This window comes from Salmo salar, chromosome ssa25, assembly GCF_905237065.1.
Source record: "Salmo salar chromosome ssa25, Ssal_v3.1, whole genome shotgun sequence".
NCBI classification, from domain to species: Eukaryota; Metazoa; Chordata; class Actinopteri; order Salmoniformes; family Salmonidae; genus Salmo; species Salmo salar.
In genome coordinates this window covers 17,758,169-17,784,694 of record NC_059466.1, presented here as the reverse complement: position 1 = coordinate 17,784,694, position 26,526 = coordinate 17,758,169, and the positions used below count along the sequence as shown (strand labels likewise).

The 26,526-nt window shown below is 44.7% G+C and overlaps 1 protein-coding gene across 1 annotated transcript in view; it reads right to left on the bottom strand.

The window, feature by feature from the left end:
* Positions 1–26,526, bottom strand: part of LOC106586282 (contactin-associated protein-like 5) — a 79,520-nt gene that overhangs the window by 5,772 nt on the left and 47,222 nt on the right. Inside the window, exons 11-22 of the mRNA XM_014173412.2 lie at positions 26,215–26,321; positions 25,129–25,248; positions 23,697–23,897; positions 17,116–17,272; positions 16,506–16,633; positions 16,122–16,292; positions 15,223–15,441; positions 13,031–13,270; positions 11,267–11,491; positions 11,023–11,156; positions 9,932–10,019; positions 7,926–8,129 (exon numbers count right to left, since the gene is read on the bottom strand). Of these exons, the coding sequence (XP_014028887.1) occupies positions 7,926–8,129; positions 9,932–10,019; positions 11,023–11,156; positions 11,267–11,491; positions 13,031–13,270; positions 15,223–15,441; positions 16,122–16,292; positions 16,506–16,633; positions 17,116–17,272; positions 23,697–23,897; positions 25,129–25,248; positions 26,215–26,321 (1,994 nt within the window). The remainder of the gene's footprint in view (positions 1–7,925; positions 8,130–9,931; positions 10,020–11,022; positions 11,157–11,266; positions 11,492–13,030; positions 13,271–15,222; positions 15,442–16,121; positions 16,293–16,505; positions 16,634–17,115; positions 17,273–23,696; positions 23,898–25,128; positions 25,249–26,214; positions 26,322–26,526) is intronic.

Sequence of the window (26,526 nt, the reverse complement as noted above, 5' to 3'; positions counted from 1 at the left end):
TCATCGTTCTGGCACCTTCTGAGAGCCTATGGGAGCGTTAGAAAATGTCACGTTATGCCAGAGATCCCCTGTTTTGGTTAGAGATGATCAAGAAGGCCAAGAAATAGTCAGAGAGAGAGATTCCTGTTTGGAATCTTCTCAGATTTTGGCCTGCCAAATGAGTTCTGTTATACTCACAGACACCATTCAAACAGTTTTAGAAACTTTAGGGTGTTTTCTATCCAAATCAAACAATTATATGCATATTCTAGTTACTGGGCAGGAGTAGTAACCAGATTAAATCGGGTACGTTTTTTATCCGGCCGTGCAAATACTGCCCCCTATCCCCAACAGGTTAACCTCTCTTGGGTAGGGGGCAGTATTTTCACGGCCGGACGAAAAACGTACCCAAATTAAACGGCCAGGAACTAGAATATGCATATTATTGGATAGAAAACACTCTGAAGTTTCTAAAACTGTTTGAATGATGTCTGTGAGTATAACAGAACTCATATGGCAGGCAAAAACTTGAGAAAAAATCCAACCAGGATGTGGAGGATCTGAGGCTGTAGTTTTTTCAAGTGATTGCCAATCTAACACACAGTGACTTAGGGTTCATTTTGCACTTCCTAAGGCTTCCACTAGATGTCAACAGTCATTAGAAAGTTGTTTGAGGCATCTATGGTGAACAGAGAGCCAACAAAGGAAGTTGGAAGTTGTTGACTCAGGAAAGCACATGAGTTCATTGGTGCGCGTTCACGTGAGGGGTAGCTGTGTTCCAAAACGTTTTTCAAGACATTGGAATCGTCCGGTTAGAATATTATTGAAGTTCTAAGTTAAAAAGGCCCTAAAGATTGATGCTATACAACGTTTGACATGTTTGAACGAACGTAAATATAACTTTTTTTGACTTTTCGTTGTGACATTTTGGCCGCGTTTCCTACACTTGGAGTAGCTTACTGAACGCGCAAACAACAAGGAGCTATTTGGACATAAATTATGGACTTTATTGAACAAAACAACATTTATTGTGGACCTGGGATTCCTGGAAGTGCCTTCTGATGAAGATCATCAAAGGTAAGTGAATATTTCTAATGCTATTTATGATTTTAGATGACTCCAAAATGGCGGGTATCTGTATTGCTTGAGGTCTTTTTCTGACCGCAGTACTCAGATTATTGCAAAGTGTGCTTTCCCCGTGAAGCTCTTTTGACGCTAGCGTCCCACCTGCCCAAGAGAGGTTAACAAACAGATTACCGACCATTTCGAATCCCACCGTACCTTCTCCGCTATGCAATCTGGTTTCAGAGATGGTCATGGGTGCACCTCAGCCACGCTCAAGGTCCAAAACGTCATCATAACCGCCATCGATAAGAGACATTACTGTGCAGCCATATTCATCAACCTGGCCAAGGCTTTCGACTCTGTCAGTCACCACATTCTTTTTGGCAGATTCGACAGCCTTGGTTTCTCAAATTATTGCCTCGCCTGGTTTACCAACTACTTCTCTGATAGAGTTCAGTGTGTCAAATTGGAGGGCCTGTTGTCTGGAACTCTGGCAGTCTCTATGGGTGTGCCACAGGGTTCAATTCTCGGGCCGACTCTCTTCTATGTATACATCAATGATGTTGCTCTTGCTGCTGGTGATTCTCTGATCCACCTCTACGCAGACGACACCATTCTGTATACTTCTGGCCCCTCTTTGGACACTGTGTTAACCTGTTAGGGCTAGGGGGCAGTATTTGCACGGCTGGATAAAAAAATGTACCCGATTTAATCTGGTTACTAATCCTACCCAGTAACTAGAATATGCATATACTTATTATATATGGATAGAAAACACTCTAAAGTTTCTAAAACTGTTTGAATGGTGTCTGTGAGTATAACAGAACTCATTTGGCAGGCAAAACCCTGAGACATTTTCTGACAGGAAGTGGATACCTGATGTGTTGTATTACCTTTAAACCTATGCCATTGAAAAACACAGGGGCTGAGGAATATTTTGGCACTTCCTATTGCTTCCACTAGATGTCACCAGCCTTTACAAAGTGTTTTGAGTCTTCTGGAGGGAGATCTGACCGAACAAGAGCCATGGAACGATGATGGCCCATTAGACACCTGGCGCGCGAGTTCATGTTGGGTACCCTCGTTCCAATACGTTATAAAAGAGAATGCATTCGTCCACCTTGAATATTATTCATGTTCTGGTTAAAAAAGGCCCTAATGATTTATGCTATACAACGTTTGACATGTTTGAACGAACGTAAATATATTTTTTCCCTCGTTCATGAAGTGAAGTCCGGCGGGCTTAGATCATGTGCTAACAAGACGGAGATTTTTGGACATAAATGATGAGCTTTTTTGAACAAAACTACATTCGTTATGGACCTGTGATACCTGGAAGTGACATCTGATGAAGAGAATCAAAGGTAATGGATTATTTACATAGTATTTTCGATTTTAGATCTCCCCAACATGACGGCTAGTCTGTATCGCAACGCGTATTTTTCTGGGCGCAGTGCTCAGATTATTGCAAAGTGTGATTTCCCAGTAAGGTTATTTTTAAATCTGGCAAGTTGATTGCGTTCAAGAGATGTAAATCTATAATTCTTTAAATGACAATATAATATTTTACCAATGTTTTCTAATTTTAATTATTTAATTTGTGGTGCTGACTTGACTGCCGGTTATTGGAGGAAAACGATTTCCTCAACATCAATGCCATAGTAAAACGCTGTTTTTGGATATAAATATGAACTTGATAGAACTAAAAATGCATGTATTGTCTAACATAATGTCCTAGGAGTGTCATCTGATGGAGATTGTAAAAGGTTAGTGCATCATTTTAGCTGGTTTTATGGTTTTGGTGACCCTGTCTTTGAATTGACAAAACATTACACACAACTCTTGTAAATGTACTGTCCTAACATACTCTAAATTTATGCTTTCGCCGTAAAACCTTTTTGAAATCGTAAAACGTGGTTAGATTAAGGAGATGTTTATCTTTCAAAGGGTGTAAAATAGTTGTATGTTTGAAAAATTTGAATTTTGACATTTATTTGGATTCAAATTTGCCGCTCTTGAAATGCATCTGCTGTTGATGGAGTGCACCACGGGTGGGACGCTTGCGTCCCACCTAGCCCATAGAGGTTAACAAACCTCCAGACGAGCTTCATTGCCATACAACTCTCCATCCGTGGCCTCCAACTGCTCTTAACCTGTTATGGCTAGGGGGCAGTATTTTCACGGCCGGATAAAAAACGAACCCGATTTAATCTGATTATTACTCCTGCCCAGAAACTAGAATATGCATACAATTATTAACTTTTGGATAGAAAACACTCCAAAGTTTCTAAAACTGTTTGAATGGTGTCTGTGAGTATAACAGAACTCATTTGGCAGGCCAAAACCTGAGAAGATTCCATGCAGGAAGTGCCCTGTCTGACAATTTCTTGGCCTTCTTGATTATCTCTATCCATTACAGGGGATCTCTGCTGTTACGTGACACTTCCTACGGCTCCCATGGGCTCTCAGAAGGCGGCAAAAAGCTGAATCGTGGCTTTGCAGGCTCTGGCTGAAAAACATTCGCGCGTTTGGATAGTGGCTGGTCACAGTACTGTGAGACTCAGGCTCGTGCACGAGTGGACTCCATGTTTTATCTTTGAACAAAAACCACCACTCCCGATCGGAATATTAGCGCTTTTTTACGAGAAAAATGGCATAAAAATTGATTTTAAACAGCGGTTGACATGCTTCGAAGTACGGTAATGGAATATTTAGACATTTTTTGTCACGAAATGCGTCATGACCCTTATTTACACTTCGGATAGTGTCTTGAACGCACGAACAAAACACCGCTATTTGGATATAACTATGGATTATTTTGAACCAAACCAACATTTGTTATTGAAGTAGCAGTCCTGGGAGTGCATTCTGACGAAGAACACCAAAGGTAATCAAACTTTTCTAATAGTAAATCGGAGTTTGGTGAAGGCTAAACTTGCTGGGTGTCTAAATAGCTAGCCCTGTGATGCCGGGCTATGTACTCAGAATATTGCAAAATGTGCTTTCACCGAAAAGCTATTTTAAAATCGGACACCTCGATTGCACAAAGGAGTTCTGTATCTATAATTCTTAAAATAATTGTTATGTTTTTTGTGAACGTTTATCGTGAGTAATTTAGTAAATTCACCGGAAGTGTTCGGTGGGAATGCTAGTTCTGAACGTCACATGCTAATGTAAAAAGCTGGTTTTTGATATAAATATGAACTTGATTGAACAAAACATGCATGTATTGTATAACATAATGTCCTAGGGTTGTCATCTGATGAAGATCATCAAAGGTTAGTGCTGCATTTAGCTGTGGTTTTGTTTTTTTGTGACATTATACACTAGCTTGAAAAATGGGTGTCTGATTATTTCTGGCTTGGTACTCTGCTGACATAATCTAATGTTTTGCTTTCGCTGTAAAGCCTTTTTGAAATCGGACAGTGTGGTTAGATAAAGGAGAGTCTTGTCTTTAAAATGCTGTAAAATAGTCATATGTTTGAAAAATTGAAGTTTTTGTATTTTTGAGGAATTTGTAATTCGCGCCACACCTATCATTGGATATTGGAGCAGGTGTTCCGCTAGCGGAACGTCTAGATGTAAGAGGTTAAACGCAAGTAAAACTAAATGCATGTTATTCAATCGATCACTGCCCGCACCTGCTCGCCCGTCCAGCATCACTACTCTGGACAGCTCTGACTTAGAATACGTGGACAACTACAAATACCTGGGTGTCTGGTTAGACTGTAAACTCTCCTTCCAGACTCACATTAAGCATCTCCAATCCAAAATTACATCTAGAATCGGCTTCCTATATCGCAACAAAGCATCCTTCACTCATGCAGCCAAACATACCCTCCTAAAACTGACCATCCTACTGATCCTCGACTTCGGTGATGTCATCTATAAAATAGCCTCCAACACTCAATACTCAACAAACTGGATGCAGTCTATCACAGTGCCATCCGTTTTCTCACCAAAACCCCATACACTACCCAGCATTGCGACCTGTACACTCTCGTTGGTTGGCCCTCGCTTCATACTCGTCGCCAAACCCACTGGCTCCAGGTTATCTACAAGTCTCTGCTAGGTAAAGCCCCACCTTATCTCAGCTCACTGGTCACCATAGCAGCACCCACTCATAGCACGCGCTCCAGCAGGTATATCTCACTGGTCACCCCCAAAGCCAATTCCTCCTTTGGTCGTCTTTCCTTCCAGTTCTCTGCTGCCAATGACTGGAACGAACTGCAAAAATCTCTGAAGCTGGAGACTCATATCTCCCTCACTAGCTTTAAGCACCAGCTGTCAGAGCAGCTCACAGATCACTGCACCTGTACATAGCCCATCTGTAAACAGCCCATCTATCTACCTACCTCATCCCCATACTGTATTTATTTATTTATCTTGCTCCTTTGCACCCCAGTATCTCTACTTGCACATTCATCTTCTGCACATCTACGATTCCAGTGTTTAATTGCTATATTGTAATTACTTCGCCACCATGGCCTATTTATTGCCTTAACTTACCTCATTTGCACTCACTGTATATAGACTTTTTGTTTTCTTTTGTTCTACTGTATTATTGACTGTATGTTTTGTTTATTCCATGTGTAACTCTGTGTTGTTGTATGTGTCAAATTGCTATGCTTTATCTTGGCCAGGTCGCAGTTGCAAATAAGAACTTGTTCTCAACTAGCCTACCTGGTTAACCTGTTATGGCTAGGGGGCAGTATTTTCACGGCTGGATAAAAAAACGTACCCGATTTATTCTGGTTACTACTCCTGCCCAGTAACTAGAATATGCATATAATTATTGGCTTTGGATAGAAAACACCCTAAAGTTTCTAAAATTGTTTGAATGGTGTCTGTGAGTATAACAGAACTCATATGGCAGGCAAAAACCTGAGAAGATTTCATGCAGGAAGTGGCCTGTCTGACAAGGTGTCGTTCTTCTTGTCTCTGTTTATTGAAGAGTGAGGATCTTAGCTGTCCCGTGACACTTCCTACGGCTGCCATAGGTTCTCAGAAGGCGGCAAAACGCTGAATCGTGGCTTTGCAGGCTCTGGCTGAAACAAAGTAGCGCGTTTGGGTAGTGGCTGGTTACAGTACTGTGAGACTCAGGCTCGTGCCCGCGTCGACCGAAAGCTTTGTTTTCTTTCCTCAGTTTAGCTAAATGGACATTCCCGGTCGGAATATTATCGCTTTTTTACGATAAAAATGGCATAAAAATAGATTTTAAACAGCGGTTGACATGCTTTGAAGTACGGTAATGGATTGCGCCATGCGCACGACCCTTCTTTACCATTCGGATAGTGTCTGGGACGCACAAACAAAACGCCGCTATTCGGATATAACGATGGATTATTTTGGACCAAACCAACATTTGTTATTGAAGTAGCAGTCCTGGGAGTGCATTCTGACGAAGACAACAAAAGGTAATCAAACTTTTATAATAGTAAATCTGATATTGGTGAGTGCTAAACTTGCCGGGTGTCTAAATAGCTAGCCAGTGATGCCTGGGCTATGTACTTAGAATATTGCAAAATGTGCTTTCACCAAAAAGCTATTTTAAAATCGGACATATCGAGTGCATAGAGGAGTTCTGTATCTATAATTCTTAAAATAATTGTTATGCTTTTTGTGAACGTTTATCGTGAGTAATTTAGTAAATTGTTAGCAAATTCCCCGGAAGTATGCTAGTTCTGAACGTCACATGCTAATGTAAAAAGCTGTTTTTTGATATAAATATGAACTTGATTGAACAAAACATGCATGTATTGTATAACATAATGTCCTAGGTGTGTCATCTGATGAAGATCATCAAAGGTTAGTGCTGCATTTAGCTGTCTTCTGGGTTTTTGTGACATTATATGCTAGCTTGAAAAATGGGTGTCTGATTATTTCTGGCTTGGTACTCTGCTGACATAATCTAATGTTTTGCTTTCGCTGTAAAGCCTTTTTGAAATCGGACAGTGTGGTTAGATAAAGGAGAGTCTTGTCTTTAAAATGCTGTGAAATAGTCATATGTTTGAAAAATTGAAGTTTTTGTATTTTTGAGGAATTTGTAATTCGCGCCACGCCTATCATTGGATATTGGAGCAGGTGTTCCGCTAGCGGAACGTCTAGATGTAAGAGGTTAAATAAAGGTTAAATAAAAAATAAATCAATAAAAAACCTCTTCACCAACTCTTTCCCAAACATGAGTTTTCAGGCCCTCCCTTCTCTTTATTTCCAACTCTCCATTTCACAGCTTTTTGCTTCCGTGGATCGAAGTTAACTTTTTCTGTCTGTTACCAAAAGTATTTGGCGATTGGCGTATAGGCTATTTGGCGCACATACAGTTAGGCTCTGATGCTTAGGCTTACGCACTAATGCCAGATAGCCTAAAATAATGAAAGAAAAACCTCAATGTAGTCTATAGATATAAATTGCACAATAATTATACATTTATGGATTTTTTAAGGTATTGCTTTCTCTTCATTCAGCCCGACCGCCCCCACCCGCCTTTTATCCACAAAATAATTCATGACCCTAAACCCGCCTGCCCCGCGGATATAATCAAGGGGACTGCAGGTTACTAGTGAACACGCGCATCACTAACACCCACACCATTCTGTTATTGGGGTACGCCCACACCATTCAAACACAGAAAAGCTGCTTTTTAACATACTGTACTTAATTACAATTTTTGTGAAGAAATAATTCGAAGGAAAAACCATTTCACTCATATCGTAATTAATTATAGCTCATATTTCATAAAAATCTGGAAACACTGGACAGCTACTTTAAATGACATTTTCCATAGTTAAAACTCTAGAAGTTAAATACAGCTAATCTTTGTACCCCACGTCTTCCAAAATGGCAGAAATACATTATATTTTGAATACATCATACAATACCTGACTGAGAGTGTAATATTGTCAAGTCAGCCAACGTCCCACAGTTAGACTCCATCAAGTGACCTCGGACAGTGACCAATGAGCTGCCACGATTTAGTAGCACTGCTTTCAGTGGAGCCATGTGATTAAACTGGACTGATGACAGACAGCCAATGAAGCCCTTAGATCCTGCCCGCATCACTTCCTCATCCACAGCATCCACTCCTGTAAACAATAAGTAAGGTACTCACTTATTCGTTGATTCATCTGAATGTTCATAAAACATTCAAACATCCACGACTGCCACAATTACAACAGCATCCAACTTTGAATAATAGTAATATAATATATGCCATTTAACAGACACTTCTATCAAAAGTGACTTACAGTCATGCGTGCATACATTTCACTAAAGGGCATGTTGTATAGTATCCCTTATAGCAATCACTCTTTGTCAATGTGAGATATGACCCATTGAGCAGGCTCTTTTGAGACTGTATGAAAATTGTCCCTGCTTGTCGTGTTCAACGGGAGAGTCTGTAATTGCATAGGAAATGTATGCAAATGCAATTAGAGCTCCACCATACGTTTATTTAAAGATTCCTCGTCATTTGCAGGAAAGTAATCAATAACGACTGCCACATATGCAGCTAGCATCATGGCTGCTTAAAGCACTTGAATATCATTCATCAGCGATAGGAGAGCTGAGATGCAATTTACGGTTTTGATTTGTGTTAAGGACAAGAGTAGATGGGAATATAAGATACAACAGAGATGGGAGTGTGCCTGTCATTCCTTTAAAGATGTACTATTGTCTTCTTCCTATACAGTACTTTCTATAGTTAAATAATGGAGCTAATCAGACTGGGTGAACATTCAACAGCATCTTCCCTTTAAAATAATATTCTAATCTATAATTACCAGCATACTTCCCATGGGGGACACATTTATTGTAGAGGAAGTAGTTGGCCCAAAAAAGTTGTACAATGATCATCGCCACCATGGTCTATCATTGATCTTTGTTTGTGGCGCTGCAGCATTCATTTTGACTTAATAGATCCCTGGGAGACATAACCCAGCCAAGAAGGTAAATGTCTTTCCTTTGGTCCTTTAGAGAACAAGTGGATGCTGTTGTGCTGTGCTGAAGTCATATGAATACAATGTGACTGAGAGTGAGAAACAGCATACCTTAGAATGAATGTTATGTCCTATATAGTAAAAGCCCTGATTTGGCATACATAAAGGAGATTTGATTTTGTCTCTACTCTCATGATTTTTCTTGAGTTTGATGAAAAAGTTGGCAATACAGCAATTACCATTAGAATGATTAAGGCTTATAGGCCTATGTTTAATAGTTCAATGGCTCAAAATATCTTATACATTGCCAATGACCAATGTCCAAAAAAGAATGTTGCTCTCAAAATCTCTATATAAAATGTATTCATCCGTGGGGATCTGTGGTACCTTAATGATAAGATGAATACATTTGTTTTGAAATGCAAATTATGTTGTCAATTAGCATAGATTTGCTAGTTCCCCAAGCTATTGAGAATCTTTGTTAGACAAATTAGGCATGATTTACATAAGAGTTCCATTTAGCTTCTGACTAATGCTCAAAGTGATAAGCTTGAGTGCAATACACCCAAGATTTGCAGTGCGTGCAACATGTGAGACTGATTATTAGACAGATACAATGTCTTGGTGGGGTGGTGATGGGAGTGGCTTACACCCCTCCCCATCTGTTTGTCAGTTCTACAGCAGATGCGAGAAGTGATTAAGATATTTGACCAAATCTCATTTGTAGAATGCCTATATCACATGTGATATCACTGACACGTCTCTTCTATCTCTTCCAGCTTACAAGCTTTGCTTTTATTGCAGACTGATTCTTCTAATCCCTGCAATCATGTCCTAGGCTGTTAATTTCCTCCATGTAGAACAAAAAATAACATTGACAGTAGCCCCCAGTCATTTCGTCATTTCAAACTACATTAACCAACAGGTCCTCGTTTCTATGGTGGGCTCACCTATAACTTTCCCCAAAGTCAGCGATTTGATAGAGATTAACTCTGCGTCTGATGACAGGCTGTACTTTAGGTTCATGTCCTTGTCAATCTAGTGGAGTGGGAGAGGGAAAAAGGACAAGGAGGTGTGAAGAACACATTCAACCACATACAGTATACTTGGTTAATCCAACACATTGGTTAGCGTTAGCTACCGTAAAAACATTTTTCCCAACAAGATATTTGCTCATGGTGACCAAGTACAGTGTAGTTCCTCTCTCTGCTCACATGTCATCTTTTTATATAGCCCCAACTGTTTGAATACAACTTGTACATATCCTCTATACTCCCCTGCTCCTCACTCTCTTCACTCCCCTGCTCCTCACTCTTCACTCAGCTGCTCCTCACTCTCTTCACTCCCCTGCTCCTCACTCTCTTCACTCCCATGCTCCTCACTCTCTTCACTCCCCTGCTCCTCACTCTCCTCACTCCCCTGCTCCTCACTCTCTTCACTCTCCTGCTCCTCACTCTTCACTCAGCTGCTCCTCACTCTCTTCACTCCCCTGCTCCTCACTCTCTTCACTCCCATGCTCCTCACTCTCTTCACTCCCCTGCTCCTCACTCTCTTCACTCCCCTGCTCCTCACTCTCTTCACTCCCCTGCTCCTCACTCTGTTCACTCCCTTGCTCCTCACTCTCTTGACTCCCCTGCTCCTCACTCTGTTCACTCCCTTGCTCCTCACTCTCTTGACTCCCCTGCTCCTCACTCTCCTCACTCCCCTGCTCCTCACTCGCTTCACTCCCCTGCTCCTCACTCTCTTCACTCTCCTGCTCCTCACTCTCTTCACTCCCCTGCTCCTCACTCTCTTCACTCCCCTGCTCCTCACTCTCTTCACTCCCCTGCTCCTCACTCTCCTCACTCCCCTGCTCCTCACTCTCTTCACTCCCCTGCTCCTCACTCTCTTCACTCCCCTGCTCCTCACTCTCTTCACTCCCCTGCTCCTCGCTCTCTTCACTCCCCTGCTCCTCACTCTCTTCACTCTCCTGCATCTACATTTCCCTTTGACTCATGCAAATGTTAACATCCCATATGTTTATACATCCCCCTTCTTTCACCTGTAGGTAGACATCTTTCCCCTGACGGTGGATTCTGATACGGTGGAGGCGTCTATCTGCCAGGCTGCTAGGGCTGGGGCTGAACACATCTGGCTTTCTGTCCACATGGAGACGGTACCAGATCTGGAGACTCCCTGTTGATCACAACACAAACTGGGTTAAACTGTGAATTCTGTTGTATGAATCCTACCTTGATAATCCTACCTTATTTATTGTAGTGAAAAATTAGTAGAGGGTTCCATACCGTTGCGTGCCAGGATGACTGCTATGTACTGCTGGCTGAAGGTGCTGACAGTGAGCAGCATGGCAGGGCTATGTGTGGTCATGAAGCTGAAAGCTATGTTCTCTCTGGCCCTGCCGCTCTCTCTGTAGACTCTGGACGCCAGGGAGCTCCTGTTCTGCATCACAGAGAAAGGCTCCTGGAAGGTGTAGGTCACTGACGAATCTCTGTCAAATGAAACAGACACCTCTGCATGGACGCAGAGAGAGAAGATGGGTTAGGTACTGCATTATATCATGGTGATAGTCACATTTTACTTGAGGATAGCCTCAGCCCCAGGGCCAGCAACATTTATAATATCTGCCGTTCGGTTAATATGAAATAAGTCCCCACCCCCACCCCCACTCCATGGAAGTGGGAATGAATCAAAGTGGGACTACTGTAATTCAGACCAGTGGAATATTTCAGGCAGGTCTGCTCCATGATAATGGAGGCCTAGATTAGTGTGAATGTGAGAGCCGGATCCTCTCAGACAGACCAGAGACAGCAGAGCAGTCATCTCATCCTCTCCCTCTTTGATCTCTTTTCCAATCTGCACTCTGAATGCCACTGATCTCAGCACCTCTACTCCAAAACTTCAAGAGCAAGTGAACATCATCAGGACTGAAGCAGCCTAAGATCTTTGCTGCAGTTGAATATTTCACTAGAAAACACAAAATATTCAATGTTTTCATCTCTGTCCAATCAAAAACACATCTTTTGACCAATGGGTAAAATAATACAGTATGTTTAATTGTATAGATACTCCTCTACGAAAACCAATGGTCCAAACCTCATGTTCCTATCATAACCCGTTAAAAGTTTTTTTTTTGTTGAGTTCTCACCGTTGTAGGACGGCCAAGATTAGAATGACTAAATCAATGGAGCCCAGAGAACACAATGTGGTAAAACATCTGGAAAATAGCATAGCGTCAGCTAGAGTGGATGCTGTGAGAGAATTAAGGCTAACTTACAGGCTCACCACTGAACTCGTCATCTTTCTTCTCCAATCCGGAGGACATAAAACAATATAGAGGTAAGATAGATATCGAATTTGAGACATGACAATTCCTATTTTAGTGTACACTTTTCATATTAATGCGAAATTCCTGTATTTTTTTAATATTTCTCAGAATAACAAGCATATCTCTGTGAAATGTCAACGGAGCACTGAGTGAAACGCAAGATGTTTTATTTTCAAAGCCTTTTACATTTAATTCAGCTCCTGTCATGTTAATGTTGCTTTTTGTGACCCGCGGAAACAACTTTGCAGAAGACCACCACAACATGTAAAATCTTCAAAAGTCGCTGGGAGAAGTGGCACTATGTCAACAGAGCTCGGTGCTTATTATTGGAAGTATTAGCTTACGATTCATAACATGAAGAATCATATTTGTCTTGGTAAAATGTATTTTATAACACACTCTACTCTGAGCGATGTTAGATTTCTGTTAATGTAACACAATATTTTGCAACAGAGGGCTGTTGTGACATCTTACAGCTCTATGTTAATCAACTTCCCCTGATTGCAGCCGATTGCATTTCACTAGGGAACTTTTACACCCACGTGTTAAAAATTATACTTTACAAACAGTGCAGGTTTTGTGTGTATACTTGAAGTTACATGCTGCATGTTAGAATCATAGATTCGGTGTCAAAACAGCATCAGAATGATTAGATGAAAGTACATTACAGCTAAATTAACCCCAAGGCTTAATCTCTATGATGAAGTTACTATAAGATTCACACCTTCCTTGCAGGAGGGTCCTCCGTAAGCAGACTGTGAGCAGTCACAGACATAGCCACTGTTCTTCTCAATGCACCTCCCTCTGTTGTGGCAGAGACTGCTGGAGCCGCTGCAGTGGCCGGGGCAGCCGACGCTTACCCCCGGGGTCATCTTAGCCCGCTCCTCCAGGTTAAAGGTCACGCTGTTTATAGTCAGAGTTCTGATGCATCCCAGGAAGCCCCTCTGCCTGGCCGCTGTTCCCCCTGGAGGAGGGACCACAGGTTATAACTAATTAATATGGCTTTTCAGTGTTCTAATATGTATAACCAGCTGGCTGGTGTGTTTACGGGCATATTCAATCAATCCCTATCCCAGTCTGCTGTTCCCACATGCTTCAAGAGGGCCACCATTGTTCCTGTTCCCAAGAAAGCTAAGGTAACTAAGCTAAACTACTATCGCCCTGAAGCACTCACTTCCGTCATCATGATGTGCTTTGAGAGACAAGTCAAGGATCATATCACCTCCACCCTACCTGACACCCTAGACCCACTCCAATTTGCTTACCGCCCCAATAGGTCCACAGATGACGCAATCGCAATCACACTGCACACTGCCCTAACCCATCTGGACAAGAGGAATATCTATGTAAGAATGCTGTTCATCGACTACAGCTCAGCATTTAACACCATAGTACCCTCCAAACTCATCATAAAGCTCGAGACCCTGGGTCTCAACCTCTCCCTGTTTAACTGGGTCCTGGACTTTCTGACGGGCCGCCCCCAGGTGGTGAGGGCAGGAAACAACATCTCCACCCCGCTGATCCTCAACAATGGGGCTCTACAAGGGTGCGTTCTCAGCCCTCTCCTGTACTCCCTGTTCACCCATGACTGCGTGGCCATGCACGCGTCCAACTCAATCATCAAGTTTGCAGACGACACTAGAGTGGTAGGCTTGATTACCAACAACAACGAGATGGCCCCAAAGGGAGGAGGTGAGGGCCCTCGGAGTGTGGTGTCAGGAATACAACCTCACACTCAACGTTAACAAAACAAAGGAGATGATCGTGGACTTCAGGAAACAGCAGAGGGAGCACCCCCCTATCCACATCGACGGGACAGTAGTGGAGAAGGTGGAAAGTTTTAAGTTCCTCGGCATACACATCACGGACAAACTGAAGACAAAGGAGATCACGGACAAAGGAGATGATCGTGGACTTCCTCGACAAACACATCACGGACAAACTGAAGACAAAGGAGGTCACAGACAAAGGAGATGATCGTGGACTTCAGGAAACAGCAGAGGGAGCACCCCCCTATCCACATCAACGGGACAGTAGTGGAGAAGGTGGAAAGTTTTAAGTTCCTCGGCATACACATCACGGACAACCTCAGGAGGCTGAAGAAATGTAGCTTGTCACCAAAAACACACAAACTTTTACAGATGCACAATTGAGAGCATCTTGTCCGGCTGTATCACCGCCTGGTATGGCAACTGCTCCACCCACAACCGCAAGGCTCTCCAGAGTGTAGTGAGGTCTGCACAACGCATCACCGGGGGCAAACTACCTTCCCTCCAAGACACCTACACCACCCGATGTCACAGGAAGGCCAAAAAGATCATCAAGGACAACAACCACCCGAGCCACAGCCTGTTCACCCCGCTATCATCCAGAAGGCGAGGTCAGTACAGGTGCATCAAAGCTGGGACCGAGAGACTGAAAAACAGCTTCTATCTCAAGGCCATCAGACTGTTAAACAGCCATCACTAACATTGAGTGGCTGCTGCCAACATACTGACTCAAATCTCTAGCCACTTTAATAATAAAAAATTGGATGTAATAAATGTATCACTAGTCACTTTAAACAATGCCACTTTATATGTTTGCATACCCTACATTACTCATCTCATTTGTATATACTGTACTCTATACCATCTACTGCATCTTGCCTGTGCCGTTCAGCCATCGCTCATCCATATATTTATATGTACCAATTCTTATTCATTCCTTTACACTTGTGTGAACAAGGTAGTTGTTGTGAAATTGTTAGATTACTTGTTAGATATTACTGCATGGTCGGAACTAGACGCACAAGCATTTCACTACACTCGCATTAACATCTGCTAACCATGTGTATGTGACCAATAAAATTTGATTTGATTTCTAACTGCTCTATGTACATATTAACCACAGAGGGGCTGTTCACCCTATCCCTACCCACAAACAGCTGGCTGTTGAGCCGGAGGCGGAGGTGTCTGTCAGACGGGGCTTCCAGGAAGCGCAGGGGCAGCTGGTCCACGTGCAGAGAAGCCTCCTTCACGCTGCGCTCCGCTCTCAGATAGTGCCACTGCCTGTCATTCAGGGGCACGTGGGACTTAACGGCCAAGACCACTGGCCCGTTTCCCACATCAAAGGAGAACGTCACCACAGAGGGAGCTGAGAAAACAAATTGGGACACAAGCTAACAGTCAGTCAGGTTAGCATTGAATCTGAGACTCCTCTTTTATATGATACACAATTTCGTTTTATGTCGACGGCATGCAATGTGATGCATTGAGACTTAGAAGGCTTTGATGACCTGTATGGTTTTATGTAGGGCAGTGTTGACAGCTTATCAATACTTCTAAATGCACCTCACATTTCAGAAGCTGCAGTTTTTTCAGTTCTGCAAATGTCCTGTGAGAGAATGGACTCTTACAAAAGACCTAAAGAGAAGCTTTTTTCAGATGCATTTTGAGCCCGACAACTAAGTTGTCCTCCTCTTTATGCTCTTTAGTACATTCATAATGTAGTTTGACCATTATTTTCTTCAGCAGTTACTTCTATATTCAGTGAGGATATTTTGATTATATGGTTACTGCGGGAAGTGCTATTAGAGGTTAATTTGACAGCTTGATTTTAGAGCACTGTGTGTGTCATTAGGATTATATTATGCAGTGCAGGTCAGGAGTGGCATGTTGCAAAAAAATGTTTCAACTGCATGTCAAATGTAGGCTACTGTAGCTGGGAAGTGCTTTCATCAGAAAATAGAATCTTGATGATTTCACACTGCTGGCCTCCTCCAAATGGATTCTGGTGTGTATGTGTATGTTTGTGTGTGGGGCCTACAGACTCACAGCTGAGCTCTAGCCTGATGAAGTGCTTGAGGCCCAGGTTCTCCAGAAAGACTCCTGATGGGACGCTGGTCTTGAAGTAGAAGGAGATGTCAGCACTGAGCTCTGCCTGGAGGGTCGGGAAGTGTAGGTAGGATGACTCCTGGTAGAAGGACACCGCATTCCACACAGACTCTAGAAAACAGGAAATACACATTTCTTCTTTGAGGAAAGTCTTGACTCACATAATAAGGATACAGAGATGAGTGAAAAAGGGTTTATGTCTTGGAACTAAGTGGAGCGTTTGAACATACTCAATATTTAATCAGCATTTGGCCTGGAAAAGGATGCCCAAGGGGACCATCTGTAAGAATTTTTTTTTTTTACAAAATAGGAGAGTTCACCTACTGTCACCATAACAACGCAGTGGGCCGATTCTGTAGAGCGCCTCAGAGCCTGTTCTGTTGGTGTCTCCAATCACAATCTCACTCACTGGTAAGTGCTCTTTGTAGGAGAGGACTCCTGTGTCATTAGCCCTCCAATACAGAGAGAGAGAAAAGCCTCTTCATTTCACAACAGATAAACTAATCCATTCCTCAGTCAGCATTGCCTGGAACTTTAGAGTAAACACTATAAAGATGGGGTGATCTATCAAGGTGTGGACGGGTGCCTCAGGAGATATGCAAAAGAGGTTCCCCAAATGCAAAATTACACAGGGACACACTGGGTGAGAATAAATGTAGGCAACGTAATTCAAGTTAAAGATAAAGTATGTAATAAAGAACATCATGATAAGATCTGCAGTTGAAGCCTAATATGTTTTGATAGTAATTTACACCTTCATATAGTCATTTTTGCATTTCAGCTGTTGAATTGTGATAGAAATATCCCTGTATTCAGTTCTATATAAATATATATTTTTCGATAATAATGGTCACTAGACAAACCCAAGGGCCTGTAGACCATATTCATTAATGAACAGCACAGAGATACACAAGAGCCATATTTGCATTGTTACCATGAGTCTGTGTCGGCATCACAGTTGCAGAAGTAGTTCATGTCCATGCAGTTTTCCTCCAGGCTGCAGGAGCACTGCTGAACCCCCGGCAGGAAGCCTCCCCAGTAAGTCCGTCTCTCTCCACCCTGGTCCACCCACCAGGACAATGGGGTACCATCTACAGCAGAGCACAACATAGTTCATACAAAAAGAAGCAATTATATCAATGCAGTAAATGAAAAATATATATAAATATAGGAAAAATGCAATTAAGAGAAAAAGCTTTACAGTAGCTAGTTATACAGTTAGTTCAAAAGTGTAACTACTGGATCAGATAGACTAGCCAGATGCATAGAAAAAAGGAAAAAGAAAAAATGCCAACATTTTAGCAATGAAATCCTTGTCATCTGTATTCAAATATTCCCAATACCCTGCTGGTCAGTGAGACTCAGACAAATCCTATTAGAGACCAGCTAATAATCCAGGGGTTATCTCTGCAGTATGGCTATCTGCACAGTGACTGTGATTAGAGCCATTGGCATCTGTTGGCATCCCATGGCATTGTGTCAATGAACCCTCAGTGATGCCAGTCAGAGAGGCAGGGCTCATTTCCTGGAGCATCTGTAAGTGGCCCTGCTACAGCCATCCATCAGACAATGTGACTCTGCATTAGAGACACTGCAGGCCTGCAGAGAGCAGCCCCACTGCTCTCAGCACAGCTATAGGCTACTATCAACACATCTGCATTGTGCATTGCGGATTCGTGATGTTGCATGCTAAACCTGCATACATTATATATGCCCTCTCATTGACCTTAACCTGCAAGAGGTCTTGAAATAAACTGCAGTACAATATTGACAGTAACAGTGTTGCTTGCTTATTTAGTCAGAATAGGTCCCAGTGTTGGGCAAGCATTTGAAAGCATATCAATACTAGACAAATTAGTTGTTGTTTATTGTTTTGTTTTTGTGGTCATGACAAAGAATGTGCAAATGTGAATCCTTAGTATTCAAACTGCACGTTGACAGATAATGAAACGGTAATATGAAAAGAGAAGACGAGTTAAAATTACATTGTCATCGTGGATGGTAATTGGTATTTTCTTGTCATATTACAAGCTGCAGCTGTTGTCTGTGCCCAACACTACAACCACATAATTAAACAAATGAAAATGACAATTAAACAAATTAATAACAATAATCAAACATATTAAACTAAAGGGAACCATATTCCATGAATGGGTGTAGGTTACGCATGCATGACATTGTGGTGTCACAAAAAGCCACTTTTTAATCATGTAAATTTACATAATCCATGGGCCAACTTGGTCTAATAATAAACAATTAGTGAATTGCTATTTATTGAACAGCTGAGAGACATGGTGTGTATGACAGAGGGGCTGTCACGACTTCCGCCGAAGTCGGTCCCTCTCCTTGTTCGGCCTGCGTTCGGCGGTCGACGTCACCGGCCTTCTAGCCATCGCCGATCCACTTTTCATTTTCCATTTGTTTTGTCTTTGCTTTACACACCTGGTTTCAAATCCCCAATTACATGTTCATTATTTAACCCTCTGTCTTCCCCATGGTTTTTGTGCGTGATTGTTTTATGTATGTTCGGTCCGTTATTGTGGGCTCGGTATTATGACATGTTATTGGAATATTTGAGTAAAGTTACTTGTGTTACTCATCTCTGCTGTCCTGCGCCTGACTCCTCTGCACCAGCTACACCCAGACCACTACAGAATCACGCACCTAAAAATGGAGTCAGCAGGAGCAGACAACCCCACTTTGGCGGTGTGTCCAGCAGCATGTGACCATGTTGCAACGTCTCGGCACCGCCACGGATCGCGTGCTGCAGACGATGGACCAATGGGAGACAGGAGGAGTTCTTCCAGCGCCTCCACCGGCACCACTACAACAGGCACCACTGTTCATCCCTCCTTCACCCGGTCCCAGTGGGATTCGGCTCGCGCTCCCGAGGGAGTATGATGGGGCGGCTGCCGGATGCCAGGGGTTCCTACTCCTGCTGGAACTCTACCTGGTGACCATCCACCCGGCTCCTTCGGGACGTGAGAGCGTGTCCGCCCTCGTCTCCGTCTCTCAGGGAAAGCCCTGGAGTGGGCCAACGCAGTATGGGGGGAAGGAGAAGCGGTGTTGGACCATTACGCAGAGTTCACCCGCCGCTTTCGAGCAGTTTCGGACATGGCGGGTGAACGTCTGTTCCACCTGAGGCAGGGGACGAGGAGCACACAGGAGTTCGCCTTGGACTTCCGGACCCTGGCCGCCAGCGCGGGATGGAACGACAGGGCCCTGATCGATCACTACCGATGCAGTCTGCACGAGGACGTCTGTCGGGAGTTGGCCTGCAGGGACACCACTCTCACGTTTGACCAGCTGGTGGACCTGTCCATCCGGCTGGATAACCTGCTGGCTATCCGCGGACGTCCGGATTGGGGCCTGTCAGTTCCATCCCCCAGCACCACCGCTCCGACGCCCATGGAGCTGGGAGGTGCTGCGCTTAGGGCGACCGGAGGAGGGGCCGTTCCCTGTACCATCTGTGGCCGCAGAGGGCACACTGCTGGTTGGTGCTGGGGAGGTTCCTCTGGGAGTCGAGGCAGCAGGCAGGGCACTCTTGTGTCACCCCAGGTGAGTCGGCACCAGGCTCACTCAGAGCCCCCTGTTGCTCACATGTTTTTGTTTATACATTTTCCTGAGTTTTCCCCGCATTCCCAGCATAAGGCGCTCGTAGATTCAGGCGCAGTTGGGAATTTTATTGACAGAGCATTTGCCCATAGTTTAGGGATCCCCATTGTTCCTGTTGATATGCCCTTCCCTGTACACGCCCTAGATAGTTCACCATTAGGGTCAGGGCTAATTAGGGAGGCCACCGCTCCACTGGGCATGGTTACGCAGGAGGGTCACAAGGAGAGAATTAGTCTTTTCCTTTTTGATTCTCCTGCATTTCCCGTGGTGCTGGGCCTACCCTGGTTGGCCTGTCATGACCCCACTATTTTGTGGCAACAGAGGGCTCTCAAGGGGTGGTCACGAAAGTGCTCGGGGAGGTGTTTAGGGGTTTCCGTCAGTGCTACTACAGTGGAAAGTCCAGACCAGGTCTCCACCGTGCGCATCCCCTCTGAATATGCCGATTTGGCTCTCGCCTTCTGTAAGAAGATGGCGACTCAATCACCACCCCATCGACGGGGGGATTGTGCGATAAATCTCCTGGTAGACGCAGCACTTCCCAGGAGTCACGTGTATCCCCTGTCACAGGAGGAGACAGCGGCTATGGAAACATATGTCTCCGAATCCCTGGGGCAGGGGTACATTCAGCCCTCCACTTCACCTGCCTCTTCGAGTTTCTTTTTTGTGAAGAAGAAGGAGGGAGGTCTGCGCCCGTGCATTGACTATCGAGGTATCAACCAAATCACTGTGAGGTACACCTACCCGCTGCCTCTCATAGCCAGTGCGATAGAGTCAATGCACAGGCCATGCTTCTTCACAAAATTGGATCTCAGGAGCGCTTACAACCTGGTGCGTATCCGGGAGGGGGACGAGTGGAAGACGGCATTTAGTACCACCTCAGGGCACAATGAGTACCTCATCATGCCGTACGGGTTGATGAATGCTCCATCAGTCTTCCAGGACTTTGTAGACAAGATATTCCGGGACCTGCACGGGCAGGGTGTAGTGTTGTATATCGACAACATTCTGATATACTCCGCTACACATGCCGAGCATGTGTACCTGGTGCGCAGGGTGCTTGGTCGACTGTTGGAGCATGACCTGTACGTCAAGGCTGAGAAATGTCTGTTCTTCCAACAGTCCGTCTCCTTCCTAGGGTACTGCATTTCCACTTCAGGGGTGGAGATGGAGAGTGACCGCATTTCAGCCGTGCGTAATTGGCCGACTCCTACCACGGTAAAGGAAGTGCAGCGGTTTCTAGGGTTTGCCAACTACTACCGGAGGGTTATCCGGGGCTTTGGTCAGGTAGCGGCTCCCATTACCTCACTGCTGAAGGGGGGACCGGTGCGACTGCAGTGGTCGGCTGAGGCAAACAGGGCTTTTGATCACCTGAGGGCTCTGTTTACCTCGGCTCCCGTGCTGGCTCATCCGGATGCCTCTTTGGCGTTCATGGTGGAGGTGGATGCGTCCGAGGCTGGGATAGGAGCCGTGCTCTCTCAGCGCTCGGGTACGCCACCAAAGCTCTGCCCCTGTGCTTTCTTTTCGAAGAAGCTCAGCCCGGTGGAGTGAAACTATGATGTGGGGGACCGGGAGCTGTTGGCTGTTGTCAAGGCTCTAAAGGCGTGGAGACATTGGCTTGAGGGGGCTAAACACCCTTTTCTCATCTGGACTGACCACTGCAATCTGAAGTACATCCGGGCGGCGAGGAGACTGAACCCTCGCCAGGCAAGCAGGGCCATGTTCTTTACCCGTTTTGTTTTCACCCTGTCCTACAGACCAGGTTCCCAGAACGCTAAGTCAGACACACTGTCCCGGATGTATGACACAGAGAAGCGGTGTCTGGTGACACCAGTGGTGTGGGAGATGGACGCAGACATCGAGCGGGCGTTGTGTGCAGAGCCCACTCCCCTCCAGTGTCCAGCTGGGCGTCTGTACGTTGCGTCTGCTGTCCGTGACCGTTTGATCTATTGGGCCCACACGTCTCCCTCCTCTGGTCATCCTGGCATCGGTCGGACAGTGTGCTGTCTTAGTGGGAAGTACTGGTGGTCCACCTTGGCCAAGGACGTGAGGGTTTATGTTTCCTCCTGCTCGGTGTGCGCCCAGTGCAAGGCCCCTAGGCACCTGCCCAGAGGGAAGTTACAGCCCTTACCTGTTCCACAACGGCCGTGGTCGCACCTATCGGTGGACTTCCTCACGGATCTTCCTCCCTCACAGGGTAACACCACGATCCTGGTCGTTGTGGATCGGTTCTCTAAGTCCTGCCGTCTCCTTCCTTTGCCCGGTCTCCCTACGGCCCTACAGGCCCTGTTTACACACGTGTTCCGGCACTACGGGGTGCCTGAGGATATAGTGTCTGATCGAGGTCCCCAGTTCACGTCAAGGGTCTGGAGGGCGTTCATGGAACATCTGGGGGTCTCGGTCAGCCTTACCTTGGGATTTCACCCCGAGAGTAACGGGCAGGTGGAGAGTAAACCAGGATGTTGGTAGGTTTCTGCGGTCTTCATCCCCTGGGCAGAGATAGCCCAAAACTCGCTCCGCCACGCCTCCACTAACCTTCCAGTGCGTACTGGGGTATCAACCGGTTCTGGCACCTCGGCATCAGAGCCAGATCGAGGCTCCTGCGGTTGACGAATGGTTTAAACGCTCGGAGGAGACCTGGGACGCTGCTCATGTGCACCTGCAACGGGCCGTGAGGCGTCAGAAGACGAGCGCCGACTGCCATCGCAGTGAGGCCCCGGTGTTCACACCGGGGGACCGTGTCTGGCTCTCGACCCGAAACCTGCCCCTCTGCCTGCCCTGCCGAAAGCTAGGCCCGCGGTTTGTGGGGCCATTCAAAGTCCTGAGGAGACTGAACGAGGTTTGCTACAGGTTACAGCTTCCCCCCGATTACCGTATTAACCCCTCGTTTCATGTCTCTCTCCTCAGGCCGGTGATGGCTGGTCCACTCCAGGAGTCTGAGGTGTGGGAGGTTCCTCCACCCCCTCTGGACATCGAGGGGGACCCGGCGTATGCTGTTCGAGCCATACTGGACTCGAGGCATCGGGCGAGGGGCCTTCAGTACCTCGTGGAGGGGGAGGGGTACGGTCCGGAGGAGAGATGCTGGGTGCCGTTGAAGGACGTCTTGGACCCTTCGTTGCTGCGGGAGTTCCACCGTCTCCATCAGGATTGCCCTGCGCCTCGTCCTCCGGGTCGTCCCCGAGGTCGGTGTCGATGCGCGGCTGGAGCGGGCGCAGACCTCCAATTGCATGTTCATTATTTAACCCTCGGTTTTCCCCATGGTTTTTGTGCGTGATTATTTTATGTATGTTCGGTCCGTTATTGTGGGCTCGGTATTACGACATGTTATTGGAATATTTGAGTAAAGTTACTTGTGTTACTCATCTCTGCTGTCCTGCGCCTGAGTCCTCTGCACCAGCTACACCCAGACCACTACAGGGGCTGAACGTCATTCATCTTCTATAGAGAATATATGTGTTCAAGCACGACAGCCAGCAGAAACAACCTATTGATGTTCCATCTGACACTGTTCATATATAGCCCATTCAATAACTTTTTTATTTTCTCTCTTGGATCCACTGTGATAATGAACTTGTTTGTTTGCACGCACATGACAGCCGGGGAATCAGGGAATTCAGCACTTCATGAATGTTTCATGATTTAGGAGCAAATGTGGGATGTCTGGGAGACCGTTTGCTCCCAAAGCAATTGAAGATGAATGCTCAGAGACATGCTCGGCGGTAGCCTTTCAAGTTATTGCAAGATAACGGGAGAAATGGTTGAAGATGTACTGTATATTCACACGCTCAGGTCAGAGTCAGGTTCATTCTCAGAATTCTAAACATTTATATTAGGAAACAGGTCTGTCTGGGACCATGTCTAAGTTTGACGTCATAGGATAAACAGGGTGTTATCCCAACTCACCTCTAGTGTTGAAGAGGCGGGACTTCCTGCAGCCGTACATCACTTCCTGTTGACACTGCTCTGACCCGGCCACAAGGGTCATCAGTTGTTCAGGTGAGGCACTATAGTTGAACTTCATAACGTAGGGCTTTTGGAGAGTAGAACCCTGGACCCTGACTGGATCTGTGCTGTTGTGGGTCACCACTGTCCACACCTTGTCTTCTACAAACAACATGGAACAAAACACATGTCAAACCTTAAGACATTTTGACGTGTAACATGCTGTACGGGCTTGAATACTCTCTGAATGCACTGTAACTCGCACTCTGGATGGCACTTTCAAGTAAATTTTCTGCTGTATGCTAACACCCTTATATAAAATCCTGACATTCAATGCAAACACTTTTGTAATTGATTTATGATTTATTTGAAATGGGAAATGTACCAATCATAAGCTGAAGCATTTAATGTGTTGAAACATCATAATTATATTGAAAAAAATCCACCTTGCATTGATTAAGGTTCAAAATGTTATCGCCCCCCTTAACTGGATCTGTGCTCCACCTTGGTCACTCCATTCAACATTTTCTGGACACGCTACTGCAGTAATCCACAGATTTCCAGTAGGCTCTCTAACCAAGGGTTAATAGCTTGCGAGATTAATTGAGGTGAGGACTCCAATTCATTTCCATCCCCCCATTTTATGTATTATGGGGAATTCTGTGTTTACCTTGCCTGAGAGGAAATCCTATTTCACTTTGTGATTATTCACATCCCAGTTTGTCAAGCTGAGAGTTATTTACATCTCTAATGGATTCTTTAATTGAGGTCAACCTGAGGCAGCTCCATGTAAAATTATTAGGATTTGTGGCATAAAAAAAGGAAAATATATTGTGATCCTGAGCCAGACTATCAACAGTCAGCAGCAGCCAGCCACCTCCGTAATGACTTAAATGTTGCATTAACCTCCGGAAAGGTCAGAGCTGTAAACTCATGACAGCAAGGTGATGGATATTGTCTTGTGTGCCAGCATCCAGGCATTGAGCTCTCATTCCTTTACTCTGTGAAAAGTCTGAGCCCTGAAGGTGAAGACATGACACAGACTTGAATCAGAGCTCTGGTATTTTTTTATGAGCGTTCACTTTTGAGATTGTGTCATTTTGCACACATTTGCACATTGTCTTATTTAGAGCAGACATTTTGACAAATCTGTATTTAGAGCTATCATTGTAACCAGGGGCTGGTTCCATATCAAGTAACCCTAATGATTTTCCACTTGATAGCTTGGCTGTCAGTCATCAATTGTGCTGTGGGCCAATGCAATGTGTCTGTAAGTGACTGAATCAGATCTTGTTTACTCTGCCTCTCCTCTGCCACGACCTCAGAGGTCTTATGGGTTTCAGGGGAGTGCAGAGAGGTGATGACTGGGCTGTGTGCCCCAGTGGCAGTTTACCTGTCATGTTGCAGTAGACCTGTGTCGGCCCCAGAGGTCCACTGCCGTCTGGATCAACAGAGAAGAAGCCCGAGGAGCTGCCAGTCAGCCTGTAGGCCTCACATGATGCCTCATAGATGGCTACAGACAAACACAAATATACTGTACATAATGCTCCAAAATGGCTGACAGAAATCTCAGTGAGGAAGTTAAAAACGAATTTAATGGGTAGCATGTACATAATTGCACAGTGGCTGGTAAACATTTAGCAAGAGCACTGAGTGGTCAAGCTCTAAAACACTGAGTGGTCAAGCTCTAAAACACTGAGTGATCAAGCTCTAAAACACAAAGAAATGCACCTTCAGAAAATATGAATATAATATATGGTACATTAATATACATAAGTAACATACTTCATACAATTTCACCTTTTAATACTAATGTTGTAGCCTCCCCTACTTTTCCCCATATTGCATATTTTAAATTGCACACATATGCATAACTTACTGTAGAAAAGGTAGCAAGCCAGACACCATTATGCATATAAAGACGATGTTCAAAGTAAGTGGCCACATTTTCATTCATGTGGTGCATATTCATGTCAAGGTACACTCCAACATGCAAGGACAACTGCATCCGCTGGCAAGTAAACAAGAAATCAGTATTCAGGAGCAGAGGGTTCTCGCACAAGGATTCTGAGCGCGCTCAGTGGTGAATATCAAAGGGGAGTCTGTGCATGTCTGGAGACGACAGATGAGAGGTGAAACTTCCATATTTTAAACTGAGGCTCTTGACATATAGCGAACAGGGTTTACCAGATTCCCAGGTAGTTATGCCATGCAGAATACCAGGGGATTGATTATTATAGGGTCACTCTGGCATTGAACCATTGATGTTGTTACCAACCCTTTTGAATTGCACTTTATAAGGATGGAAGCACAGGGATAACAGTTCTATGTGATTGTGAGATTGTGTGCTGCATTTAATACATTATATATCCTGGCTTGGGTTGGATTGTGCAGTATCATTGAGAACAAGTTTGAGAAAAGTGTGGGAAGTGTATAGTATACTGTAGGTATATATAAGTTGGAAGTCTAGATAACTCACAGTTGTGGCATGTGGCTCCAGTGTATCCTGTTCCAGAGCAGTCACAGTAGAAGGTGTTCCAGAACTGGGAACACTGCCCTCCATGTTCACAGAAGTTGGGCAGACATCTGGAGAGACAGCAGCAATATACACTATATATACAAAAGTATGTGGACACCCATTCAAATTAGTGGATTTGGCTATTTCAGCCACACCCGTTGCTGACAGGTGTATAAAAATGAGCACAACGCTATGCAATCTCCATAGACAAACATCGGCAGTAAAATGGCCTTACTGAAGAGCTCAGTGACGTTCAACATGGCACCGTCATAG